This window comes from Quercus suber, unplaced genomic scaffold (assembly GCF_002906115.3).
Source record: "Quercus suber isolate HL8 unplaced genomic scaffold, Cork oak 2.0 scaffold_2, whole genome shotgun sequence".
In the NCBI taxonomy this organism is placed as follows: domain Eukaryota; kingdom Viridiplantae; phylum Streptophyta; class Magnoliopsida; order Fagales; family Fagaceae; genus Quercus; species Quercus suber.
In genome coordinates, this window is record NW_027069469.1 from 2,532,741 (window position 1) to 2,545,364 (window position 12,624).

At 37.8% G+C, this 12,624-nt stretch overlaps 1 protein-coding gene across 1 annotated transcript; it reads left to right on the forward strand.

The window, feature by feature from the left end:
• Positions 1-787: 787 nt before the first annotated feature.
• LOC112035819 (uncharacterized) lies at positions 788-12,624 on the forward strand. Its single transcript, XM_024068655.2, has 9 exons — positions 788-1,124; positions 2,377-2,497; positions 2,660-2,766; positions 3,509-3,634; positions 3,734-3,854; positions 3,999-4,083; positions 11,637-11,750; positions 11,875-11,914; positions 12,051-12,624. The coding sequence occupies exons 1-9, from the start codon at positions 948-950 to the stop codon at positions 12,201-12,203; spliced, it is 1,044 nt and encodes a 347-aa protein (XP_023924423.2). The 5' UTR covers positions 788-947; the 3' UTR covers positions 12,204-12,624.

Genomic DNA, 12,624 nt, shown 5'->3' on the forward strand with positions numbered 1-12,624 from the left:
GAAATAGGTGCAAGTTGTAGTAGGACAAGATAAAAGCAATGGTTTGGTCACTTTCAACAAGTAAAAGTCCTTCTTTCATTTTTTTTTTTTTTTTTTTTTTTCCTCCATGTCAGTATATAACTACTTTAGACTACTATTATTAAAAATTTTGAGGAGTCAAGGGGGCACCAAAAATTTTGAGGAGTCAGGGGGGGGGGGCAGGGCCCCCCCTTGCCCCCCTCTGGCTCCGCCAATGTGTTGAACCCAAACTATCTGTGCTTAAATGAAACCAGTCTTCAACAAAAACATTAACGGTAAAACAAACAGAGCTAATTTTTTGAATTTAGTTGGAAAACTTAATGTACTACTCAACACAAATTCTTTGACCCAATTTATATTTCACTATTAAGACACATGACATACCATAATAGAAAAAGTGAGATAAAAGAGATACTGTACCTAAATTTATGGTTAATCGACATGGTGCAAGGCCATACATCACAACTTGTATAAAAAAACTTGAAAAATCCCGTTACACGCTCATTAATATATATTTCTTTTGAAATTATGTTTTCAAAACATGATTTTAAATGAAATTTCAGTTCACGTGGCAGAAAAATTTCAGTCCACGTGGCAGCGTGTGTACGCGTAACATAGATTAACCGAGTGTGATAATCATATGAAAAAGAAAAAAAAAAAGGAAAAAGAAAAAAGAGAGGCATCAAAAAAACGACGTCGTTACGTGACGAGGGTGAATGAATTGACTCAAGACTTGAGGAGAGTTTCCCTTTCATTTCCTTTTCATTGGCATTACTTCTTTTCTTTCAGGAGACAAAACAAAAACTTCGTATTGGGTTTGGGTTTATTTTATTGGCAGCAAAAGTAGTAGTAGTTTCCTATGTTTCTAGTTTTTTCTACTTTTACTAGTTGATAGCTAATACTGAGAGAGAGAATTAGGAAAGAAGAAAATGGGAGAAGAGAAGGAAGATCCGCAGAAACTGAAGAGAATAGCGGCGACTGCCTACGAATACGACAAAGACCCAAGATGGGCAGATTACTGGTCCAACATCCTTATTCCTCCCAACATGGCTTCTCGCTCCGATGTTCAAGACCACTTCAAGCGCAAGTTCTATCAGCGCTACATCGTACCTTCTCTCTCTCTCATCTGGGTTTTCTTTTTTTGTTGGACATTTGAGATTCTGACCATCAATCCCATCTGGGTTTTTTATGGTTCTTCATTGTTTGTGGATTATTATGTCTATGTATGTGTGTGTGTGTGTGTGTGTGTGTGTGTGTGTTTGTCTAAAGAAATGTTGTCTTGGGTTGTATTTGATTTTTTTGGAATTGATCATGGGACGTGTAAACTGTAATTGATTATTGATGTTCTATAAGAATTTGGGCTTGAACCCTTTGAATCCCATCTGGGTTTTTATCCATTTTGTACTTTGGGGTTTTGGTTCTAGGTTTATTGAGATGGGTGTTGCATTTGGATTATAGGTTTTGTTCTCAAAATTTAAGAGCTTTTCCAAAAATAAATTGATCAAGTATATGCCTTGTTTTTACAGTTAGAACTGAAGCCCCATTAAAACATCTCCACCTCAGAATTATTGGAGTCAGTTCATGGATCGTTTTTCAATTCTGTTGAAACCCATAATTTTAGTGCATTATCAAGTCTTCAAGAAGGAATACTATATTCATGTAAACTTCTGTGGTTCTTGCTGTTTTGTTTTCTTCTTGACATCACTGATAAGTCTATTTTTGGAATTGTGGTTTGCCTTTTGTTTACGCATGTGGAATTCCATGTTGAGATGTTGATGTTTTGCTTTGTCAAATAGAGAATTCTTGTATGCTATGACAAGTTTTCCTTCTTACTTCCTTAATATATCTATCATCATGTTTTGTATACGTTTTAGATATTTTTTTTGGTCTTCTTGTTTAAGAATGGGAGATTGAATATTTGGTGGTTGCCAATGAGATTAAATGGACTTCCTCTCCCTATTAGAACAAGTGGAGCTAAAAGAAGAAGAAAAAAATATGGAGTGATTTGTTGTTATGCTCTTAAATTTTTATTTATCATTAACATAAGTGGAAGGAATATATATATATATATATATATATCAATCAACACTCTTTACCATTGCTTCCCCTGCTTCTTAGTGAATATTTCGTATTGAGATCCTATCACAGATGACAGTAAGAGGGATTGCTTTGTAGGTTGAGATTCTATCTTGGATGAGGAATTGCTTTGTATTAATGTTATTTTGTAACATTTGTATGCTCCTTGGGGCTTTTAAAATAAAGTGCACATTTTTTTTAATGTCGCACATAAGTCAGCTTTGCTTTAACTGTTGTGTCTTGACGATCTTTACTGAACTGATACTTGCATTTCATAAACAGGATCCCGATCTTGTGGTGGAGCCTATGTCGACTAATAGTTCATCTCAGCCAGCAAGACCGTCAGTGGCATCATCAGCATCATCAACATCTTCAAATGACCAACCTCGACAGCGAAACTCAGGTAGATAATCTGAATGACGTAGGCCGTGGGGTCAACTGTTAAACATCCAAAATGGAAGTGAAAGTATTATGAATCTGCTTACTGCACTTTTATGTATTAATTTTCATTTCACTGGGCTTAAAATTTCTTCTGCCATTGAATTGAACCTTAATATTGCTGTAGGGTCTACTAGTACTACTCGAGCTTCAGGGACATCGGCAACCACCAGTCCAAGTCCAACTTCTCTGCGCTGGGATCGGCATACGATTCAGTTCTCTGTGAATGCTTGGGTACAGTGAAACCAAATTTATGCATGCATTCATATACTTTGACAGTCAATAAACTTTTGTAATTTTTTGTATGTAGTTATGATGATGTAATAGCCAATGACCTTTAGCTCAACTGAAACCTCCTCCCTTTATAAGTGCTAGGTGGAGGGTAAGATCCTGGGTTCAAGACTCACCGGATGCATGTGTAACTCGCTAAAAAAAATTGACGTTTTACTAAATATCTCTCCAAAGCTTTTCATGATTTTTACACTTATTTGTTCCCTTAAAGCCACTTCTTGTTTTTCGTCTTCCCCCCACCCCCACCCCCAATCAGAATCATCAATTATGAGTCTGTTAACAAATAGTTGAGTTTACCAACCTTAGAAGATAGGCTATTTGGAAAGTGTTGGATGGTTAAATCTGTTGATTGTATAGAACCTTGTTGTAAATTTACGTATTTGGTTATCGATTTGAGCTGTTGACCAAATAATCCTTCATACATTTTTGCATTCCTTAAACCCTTATTATCGGTCTGCTTTTGTTCTTTTGAGCTATGAAAGTTCACAACTTTCAACAAGTAGTTACTGCCCCCTTCTGTCAACATCTGTTAGAATCTTGTTATTAGCTCACCTAAAAAGGATGCCATTTTGAACAAAAAATAGGGAAAAATAGTGAGATCCGTGTACCTTATTGATCTGCTTGTATTACTGAAATTATTCTGTTACTATTGCTTATATATATATATATATATATTTCACTGCAGGTGTTTGTTGTTGCTGTACTGGCAATTTTTCCCCTGGTACCTAGAAATCTTTCACAAAGGGCATATCGGCTTTCCTTTATGGGCACTGCATGTTCCTCTCTGTATTCCTTGTATTCAGTATATGGGGTATGTTTTTATTTGTTTTCACTGCCCTTGTAGCTTTGAACTCCATACTTGGTTTGCTATCTTTCTTCAAGCTCATTAACCAATCTTTTATTGTTTCAGCAACCCAGAGGATGGAATTTGCAGGCTCTGCAAGATTACTTTCAGTCTATCATTGCAGCCAAGGATTTCATCTACTTCATCTACTGCCTTACCTTTGTGACTTCGAATCTTTGCCTTAAGTGTGAGAATTGCCCAGTCTCTTAGTTCTTTTCATATATCTTCATTAATTCCTCTCTCAGTTTATGTTCTTTGTTCTTCTGTCATATAGTTGAATCTAGCTTTTAATATAGTTGTGCATAGTCTGATGAGTTGATCTCTGTTGCAGTTGCTTTAATCCCCATTTTATGTCGAGCACTTGACCTTGTTGCCAAGTTCCTTAGGCGTAATTTCAATCGCTCCTCCTTGTACAGGTAGGAGAGTTATGAACCTTTTACTTGATTACATAATTGTTCGTATCTTATTTGGGTTTTCTTTTTCATGCTATCTTATTGCCCATTGACCTTATATTTGGATTTTTTTTATTCCCTTCTGGCGAGGGGAGGAGAAGAAAGGGAAGGTGGCCTGAATATACTATTGAAAATCTCGTCATTCCAGAAACATTATTAGTGTTATTTCATTGAATACTTTGTTTTATATGATTTTAATAATGTGAATGTGATATATATATATTTTTATAAGAATGATATATATACGAAAGGCTACTCTATGCATGAATAGCACAGAGCAAACCAGAAAATTACAAGAAGAAAAAAAATAGAGAAAATACATAGAAAAAAACCAAGCAACAGATTAATTACAAAAGAGAAAGTAAGCTAAGAAAAGAAGGGAGAGAATCACTAGTTATGAGTCCTCAAGTCTGAGACCAATCAAAGAGTGTTCCACTAAAAGAAGCAAGCATCAGATCACCGGAACTATCCAAATCCTTAAAAGTCTACCGATTCCGTTCCTTCCAAATACACCATAGTATGCACAATGAAACTAAATTCCAGATCTGAGATGAATGCTTTCCCAACCAATTCCACTAGCCAAAAAGCAAATCTGGAATTGATCTAGGTATGACCCACGACACTCCAAAAGTTATAAAAACAAAGCTTCATAACCGATAAGCCATCTCACAATGAAGAAGTAAGTGGTCCACCGTCTCCCCATAGTGTCGACACATAATGCACTAGTCCACAAAATTCAAGCCCCTCAATCTCAGGTTATCACTTGTTAGGATCTTATTCCAAGCTACACACCAAATGAAGAAAGAAACACGCTTACCCATCTCTGGCGGAGAGTTATCTTCATTAAATATGGTGAGGGTCAAGGGGGGTGGTGCACTAAAGTCTGTAGGAGGGCTCATGGGTGTGGTCTTTGGAGAAGCATTAATGAAGGGTGGGAGAGCTTTTCTAAGCATCTGTCCTTTGAGGTGGGAGACAGTTCTCGCATCCGATTTTGGCATGATAGGTGGATCGGTGAGAATTCTTTAAAAGATCGCTATCCTGAGCTTTATGCATGTTTAGCGGTCAAAGATGCTTGCATCTCTGAGGTTTTGTGGACTCTAGAAGGGGGTACTATTAGAGTGTGGAATTTAAGGTTTTATAGAGCGTTTGAAGATTGGGAGTTGGCTGCATCTTATTCTCTATTTCAGCTTATCCATCCTCGTATCCCTCAGGGTGATAGGAGGGATTCTCTTCGCTGGCGGCTTAAAGGGGATGGAAAGTTTGACACCCGGTCTTACTACCATGAGATTCGGGGTGCCTTGAATTCTTTATTTCCTTGGAAGGGTGTTTGGAAACCTAAGATTCCTAAGCGCGTGGCATTCTTTATGTGGACTGCTGCACATGGTCGGATCCTCACTCTGGATAACCTAATGCTTAAAGGTCGCCCTTTGGCTAATTGGTGTTGTATATGTTGCTATGATGGGGAGTCGGTAGACCACCTTCTTCTTCATTGTCCTGTTACCCATTCCCTATGGGCTTTCATGATTCAGGCATTTGGTGTTCATTGGGTTATGCCGGGTTCGGTGGTGGGTTTGTTATTTAGTTGGCATCAGTGGCCTGGGAAGCATAATTTGGAAATTTGGAACTTGGTTCTAGGGTGCTTAATGTGGACTGTGTGGTTGGAGCGAAATTGTCGTTCTTTTGAAGATAAAGAGGAAACGTTGGAGGAGTTAAAGATTTTATGCCAACGCAGTCTAATTGAGTGGTCTCGTTGCTGGGGTTTCACTGAGTGTTCTTCTCTCTCTGAGTTTATGCCTTCTCTTAGCTTAGTTTCCTAACTTCTCTTAGCTGTTGTGTTGTGGTGTGTTGTGTAGTGCTGTGCTGTGTAGTTTTGTGCTGTGTTGCTGTTGTGTTGTGTTGTTGTTCATCATCATGAACTTCTTTGTGTTGTGTTGTTGTTCATCTCCATTAGGCTTCAACTTCCATCTCAACCGGTCTCCAATATCCATTGAAGGAGTATTGGCTCCCAAGATACGAAGAAAATGCAGCCCTTCATCCATCTCCCAATCATTAAATTCCCGAATAAAATGAATATTCCAAATTCTTCTATCCTTCATCCCCTACCTTGACAAAGAAGCTTCTACAGAGGCTTCCTTGTCAATAGCAATACCATATAGCCTCGGGAAAGCCAATTGGAAAGGTTGATCCCCATACCACCCATCTTGTTGAAATCTCACTCTATTCCCCAACCCAACAACAAAATGAGTATTTTTGCTAAATTCCTCCTAGCCCATATGAATACCTCTCCACAAACCACACCCATGAACTCCCCTACCTAGCTTAGAAGTCCGTCCATCCACTCCACTCTTCTCCAAACTTTGAAGCTACCACCCTCCTCCATAGCCGATTCTCCTCTTTCCCAAACCGCCACAACCATTTCCCCAATCAGGCTTTATTGAAAGTAGTAAGTTTCCTTATACCTACCGTTGGCTATAGGCGTACAAATTTTATCCCATCCTACCAGATGAGTCTTGCTATCACCCCATAGAAAATTCCTTTGCAACTTTTCATTCTATTAGCCACATAAGTAGGAATGATGAATAACAATAGAAAATAAGTAGGAAGACTAGATAACATACTCTTAAGTAGCGTCAATCTACCCCCCTTAGACAAATACAACTTCTTCCACCTGGCCAACTTTCGCTCAATTTTTTCCAAAATAAGATTCCAAATTGAAGGAGAATTATGCGAAGCCCCCAACGGCATGCCAAGATAAGACATAGGCAAAGTTCCAACTTTGCAGCCCAAAATTTCAGTCAAGGCATGCATATCATCTACCTCTCTCCTATTAGAACCATTTTACTCTTTTGCACATTGACCTTCAAACCTGTCATAGCCTGAAAACAAAGTAACAACAACCGAATATGAAGAATTTGCTCCACATCTGCATCACAAAATAGAATAGTATCATCTGCAAACAATAGATGTGAAACACATTCCCCACCACCCCTCTTACCTTCAGTTTTAAAATCACAGATTAAGCCAGCTCCCTCCACTCTTCTCAACAATTTAATGAAAACCTCCATCCCAATCAAAAACAGCATAAGAGATAGCGGATCCCCTTGTCTTAAACCCCTTGAGCTACTAAAAAAATTAGCTGAGACCTATGATCAAAACAAAGAACTGGATTGTGGATATACAAGTGATAATCCACTTACACCACTTCACCCGAAAGCCCATTCTATTCAACAAATCCAGAAGAGCCTCCCAATTCACATGATTGTAGGCTTTCTCAACATCAAGTTTACAAATGACCCCAGGAATCCGACTCTTCACTCGGCTATCAACACATTCATTCACAATAAGAACCGAATCAAGGATTTGTCTCCCACCTACAAAGCCATTCTGAGTTTCAAAGATCAACTAATCTAAAACCATTTTCAGATGATTTGCCAAAACCTTAGCCAAGATTTTATACACACTCCCCACCAAGCTAATAGGCTTGAAATCTTTAATATTCGAAGCGTCATTCTTTTTTGGAATTAAAGAAATGAAAGTGGCATTAAAAGATTTTTCAAACTTACAATATTGAAAAAACTCTTTAAAGACTGCTAAGATTTCTTTCTCCACTACTCTCCAACAATGATGATAAAAGGCCATAGTAAACCCATCCGGACCTAGAGCTTTATCCTCTTCCAAGTCTCTTACAACTTGAAAAATCTTCTCTCTCTCAAACTTCCTTTCAAGCCAAACCCTCTCTATATCCGCAATTCAATCAAACTCCAAGCCCTCCACAAAAGGTCTCCACCCCTTAGACTCCTTATACAATTTTTTATATAACTGTATTACCTGAGCAGTTACCTCGAATTCTTCCTCAAAAACCACCCAAATAAAATCAAACTCCAAGCCAAACCCTCTCTATATCCCCCTTACAATCAAACTCCAAGCCCTCCACAAAAGGTCTCCACCCCTCAAACTCCTTATACAAATTTTTATAAAACTGTATTATCTGAGCAGTTACCTCAAATTCCTCCTCAAAAACCAACCCATCCACCTCCAAGATCCTTAGGTGATTATACCTTCTATGGGAGTTTGCCATCTTGTGAAAGAACTTGGTGTTATTATCCCCTTCCTTAATACATAAAATTATAGATTTTTGTCTCCAGGAACTTTCTTCCTAAGAAAGAAGATGCTCCACCTGGGACCTCAAATCTGCCCTATAACATTTCTCCCTATCAGTGAGTCCAAGCTCCTCTTCCTTAGCATCTAAAATTTTCAACTCCTCCAACAATTGTTTCTTTTGATGATCTACATTACCAAACTCTCTATGATTCCACTGAATTATGTCCTCCTTCAATGCCTTTAATTTCTTGGCAAGCACAAAACTAGGTGCACCCACAATTGAATGCCGATTTCACCAGGATTGAACTCTATCCACAAACCCATCTGTTTTCAACCACATGTTTTCAAACTTGAAAGGACTCTTCCCCCTCACCATTCCCCCTGCCTCCAAAAGAATTGGATTGTGGTCTGAAATGGGACGAGGTAAAATCCTTTGAATAACATCTGGATAGTGTTCCTCCCAATCATGAGTGATCAAAGCTCTATCAATCCTAGACATTGATGGTTGATTTGTACCACTAGACCAAGTATAGCTACCTCCTTCCAGGGGCAAGTCAATCAAATTAAGGTCCTTAATAAATTCAAAGAATCTTTCCATAGCTAGAGTTAGACGCGTTCCACCCAAACGTTCACTTGGAAACCGTACAATATTAAAGTCCCCAAAACAACACCATGATATCCTCCAGTATTGCTGAATACCGACCAACTCATCCCATGTGTGTCCCCTTTCATTATTATCATTTGGGCCATAAACCCCTGAACATGCCCATATAAAACCATCTACACCCCTTGCCACTTAACCAATATTGAGAAAGTACCAACCATGGCCTCCATCTTTTCCAAAGCCCTCTTATCCCACATAATCTATACGCCTCTTAACCTATTCACAAGAACCTGGACAGGCCTGGCATGCTTTTAGCTTAAATAATTTGCATCTCCTCCACAGTTGGTGATAATACTTTGCTTGATGTCCTTGATGCTGAAGAATTATCAATATGAAGATGACTTTATGGTTGAGCCTGCTGCCTATAGTTGGATTTAAATTGTTTGTGAGAGTTATCACATTTTTCCTTTGAAAAGCTTGATTTTCTTCTAGTTGCGGCTAAGCCTGAGTCCATTTGAGATTACTGTAGGTAGTAGAGCTAAATTATGCAGGAAGTAGAGCTTTAGCAGTGTAGATTTTTGTGATAAAGAGCTTAAACTGAAAAGAGTTGTAATATTTAGATCCTTTGGAAAATTACAGTTACAATGTGCTTTAAAGTTGCTGTATTTGTTTGGTAACCAAATTGATAGAAAGCTTTTAAAAATGTGAGGAATGACAAAGTAGAGTACATAATAAAAGTGCTTTGTCTAAATGACCTGTTTGGTAATTGCTACTAAAATTTACTATTTTATGGTATGGAACACACTTAGGGGTAGTATTCCTTGATGAGGGAACTCAGTTCTTGGGGTGGAGTTGCTGGATTTATGTATGGTGAAAAGACGAAGGTTGGTGTTTAAGGAGTGCTGGAGTTTGATTGTTAGGCAGTTAGGGTTTTGGATTGGAAATGAGGATTTTATGGATGATGGAATTTAAGTGTGGGATACATGAATGTTATGAGTAATGGAAAGGATTGTGACTTCTTGAGAGAGAAAAAAAACTTGTCTAAAACATCCTGCAGGTGGTAGGGGTTGAGTTATTGAGGCGAGGTAGATTCAGAATTCTCCAATCGAGGCTACTTGGAGAGTCTTTTCCTCCAAGCAAGACTCACAAGTCTAAGCAACAAGAAGTTTATTCTTCATTATAATGCCCTAAATGAGAGATACAAGCATCTATTTAGACATCACTTACCCTAATCAAATTGGCCCACATGTCTCAAGCTTATTAGCTAATTAATTATATGATCATAAAGATTTACATGTGATTAACATGATACATGTGCTTAAACCCTAACTCACTTAGGTTAGTCTATCTTCTTGTAACTAACTGACTCTAACATGTTCATCTCTTGTAATCTCATCCAACTAAGCTCCAAGCTGCTACCTCAAGGTTGAATCATGTGCATGGGAGTGCGAGAAGGCTGCTACAGAAGTTTAGAATGCATTGGATCAAGGAGTGCCAGTTGGCACTTCCTTGTTTTAGCCCAATTTGGCTTCCGATTGAGTCCCAATCACGATCCTAACATTTATGCTATTAATATATATTTTCATACTTGAGTGCAAATAACTCCATTAATTGCCGGTGTTAATTTGTTTATTATAATTTCTGCTTTCTTGGTTTCTTGTTACAAATTAATATTTATCATGGTTATGAATGTGTTCCAATATTATCCTTATACTATTCTATTGAAAAGAAATTATTATGGCTCTTATGTGTGTATTAAATGTATGTGTTATGGTTTTGTACAATCAACATGTTGTTTAAACATTCCATATCAACATCATATGGACATAATCTTTGTCACATTAATAATTACTATTGGCTGATCATAGTAAAGCATGATCATGGTAAAATTGGATCATAAAAAAAGAGAGTAATATTTATGGATAAGTGAAGACCAAAAAAATGGAATTTTGACCGGTATATGGTCTCTCTGGAACCATTTGTACCTTGATACCATCTCACACTGTCTAAACTTATATGACTTTTTAACCCTCTCGGTTTCCATCTCTCTTCATGCCATAAAAGCCCTCCTATTCCCCACACCTGATTGGTGACTCACACTATATCTTTCTCTCTCTAGTTAAGAGTAGCATCTTCTCTCTCTGCCTGGTGCTGTCCAGAGATGGATAGGACTTTGGCATGCCCACAGTATAGACAGATGCACTGATGGAGTTGAAGTTGATGGAGATGAGAGATCCTTTTGTTGTTTTAGATTTAGGAAAGAGGAAAGAAAGAAATGAGTGAGGGTGTCAAGTGTATTAAGAGAGAACGGCATGAGCATTTTTGTATATCACATGGTTTTCCTAATAGCTGAAACATTGCCTGAAAAGAGCTTTAAGGATAAAGCTCAAAATGTGGGCTTTTAGCAAACAGAGACTTTAGATTTTGAGCTCCCCTTAAAGAACATTTAGAAAATTAGCAGGCATCCTAAATGTTTTCCTGAAGAGTTTCTTCTGGTTGCCTGTTGCACTACCAGACATGCCTTATGTGGCAATCTCTCTCACTCTCTCTCTTACAAGCACACACACACACACACACGAACTGAACAATGTTGGATGTATGATCTGTAGTTCATTTTGATGTTCCAGAAGACAGAACCCTTATGCTTTTCCCTTGTCTTCATGTTGTAGAGTTTGTTTGCTTGAAAATTTTTATCAATTCTTGAGTTAAAACATATCATTGTTTCAACCTTTCTCATATGAGCCATTATTTCATTGCTCTTTTGGAATTTTTTTCATTTGAGTAATCTTATCTTTTCCTTTTCGGTGAACAGGAAGTATTTGGAAGAGCCCTGTGTTTGGGTGGAGTCAAACACAACTACCCTCAGTATACTATCTTCACATGCTGAGATTGGACTTGGCTTTCTCCTGATTATTTCCTTGTTCTCGTGAGATTCTCAGAGATTTTTTTTTCCTATTTCAGTCTTTGTGAATTTTTTTCCCTTTCATTCTTATGTCTTTGTTTGCGTCTGTTCTTGGTGCCGCTTAGATTCTAACATTATATACTTGCAGGTGGCAGCGCAACATAATACAAACTTTCATGTACTGGCAGGTTCGTTACATTTTTCTTCTATCATCTATAGAGATTTACTTTTTTTTTCCCCCATATTTGGTCTCTGAAGACTTTGTGTTAACCTTTGCATTATTGTGTCTAGAACCTAATGACATTTTTTTTCTATTTTTGACAGCTATTGAAGCTCATGTATCATGCCCCCGTGACTGCCAGTTACCACAATAGTGTATGGACTAAGATTGGAATGACTGTTAATCCACTCGTCCACCGCTATGCCCCGTTCTTGCAGACTCCAATATCTGCTGCTCAGAGATGGTGGTTCAGGTAGAAAAGAAGCCTCGAAAGAGAGAGGAAGGGATGCAAAAGATGAATTCCACTAGGATTCACGTGAACTCTTTTTATCTAAAAAAAAGAACTTATGTCAGATATGTGACAAAATCTTCCATTATGGACTGAAACAAAGTTGATTTGCGCCCAAGCATAAAATGTTACACAGAATTATGGATTAATTTGCCGAAATGAAATTTTTTTTTTTTTTTTTTAAAGTTTAGATTATATGGAAATTACGTTTTAGATTATGAAGACAATTAAGAATTTGTCCAGATTGTTATAGCACACCGATAGAAATGGAGATGGTTTCTATTGTTGTTACTTACGACTAGAAGAGCCCTTTTGTTTTGAGGCCACCCAATTTTTATTAACAATGATTTCTCCCATTTTCGAGAACAATGGGGTTATGTTTGTTTACA

Bases quoted from the DNA above. Each gene is read 5' to 3' on its own strand.
- LOC112035819 (XM_024068655.2), top strand. From the start codon at position 948: ATGGGAGAAGAGAAGGAAGATCCGCAGAAACTGAAGAGAATAGCGGCG. The intron at 2,498-2,659 runs GTAGATAATCTG...ATATTGCTGTAG, and splicing joins ACCTCGACAGCGAAACTCAG to GGTCTACTAGTACTACTCGA. The intron at 2,767-3,508 runs GTACAGTGAAAC...ATTTCACTGCAG, and splicing joins AGTTCTCTGTGAATGCTTGG to GTGTTTGTTGTTGCTGTACT.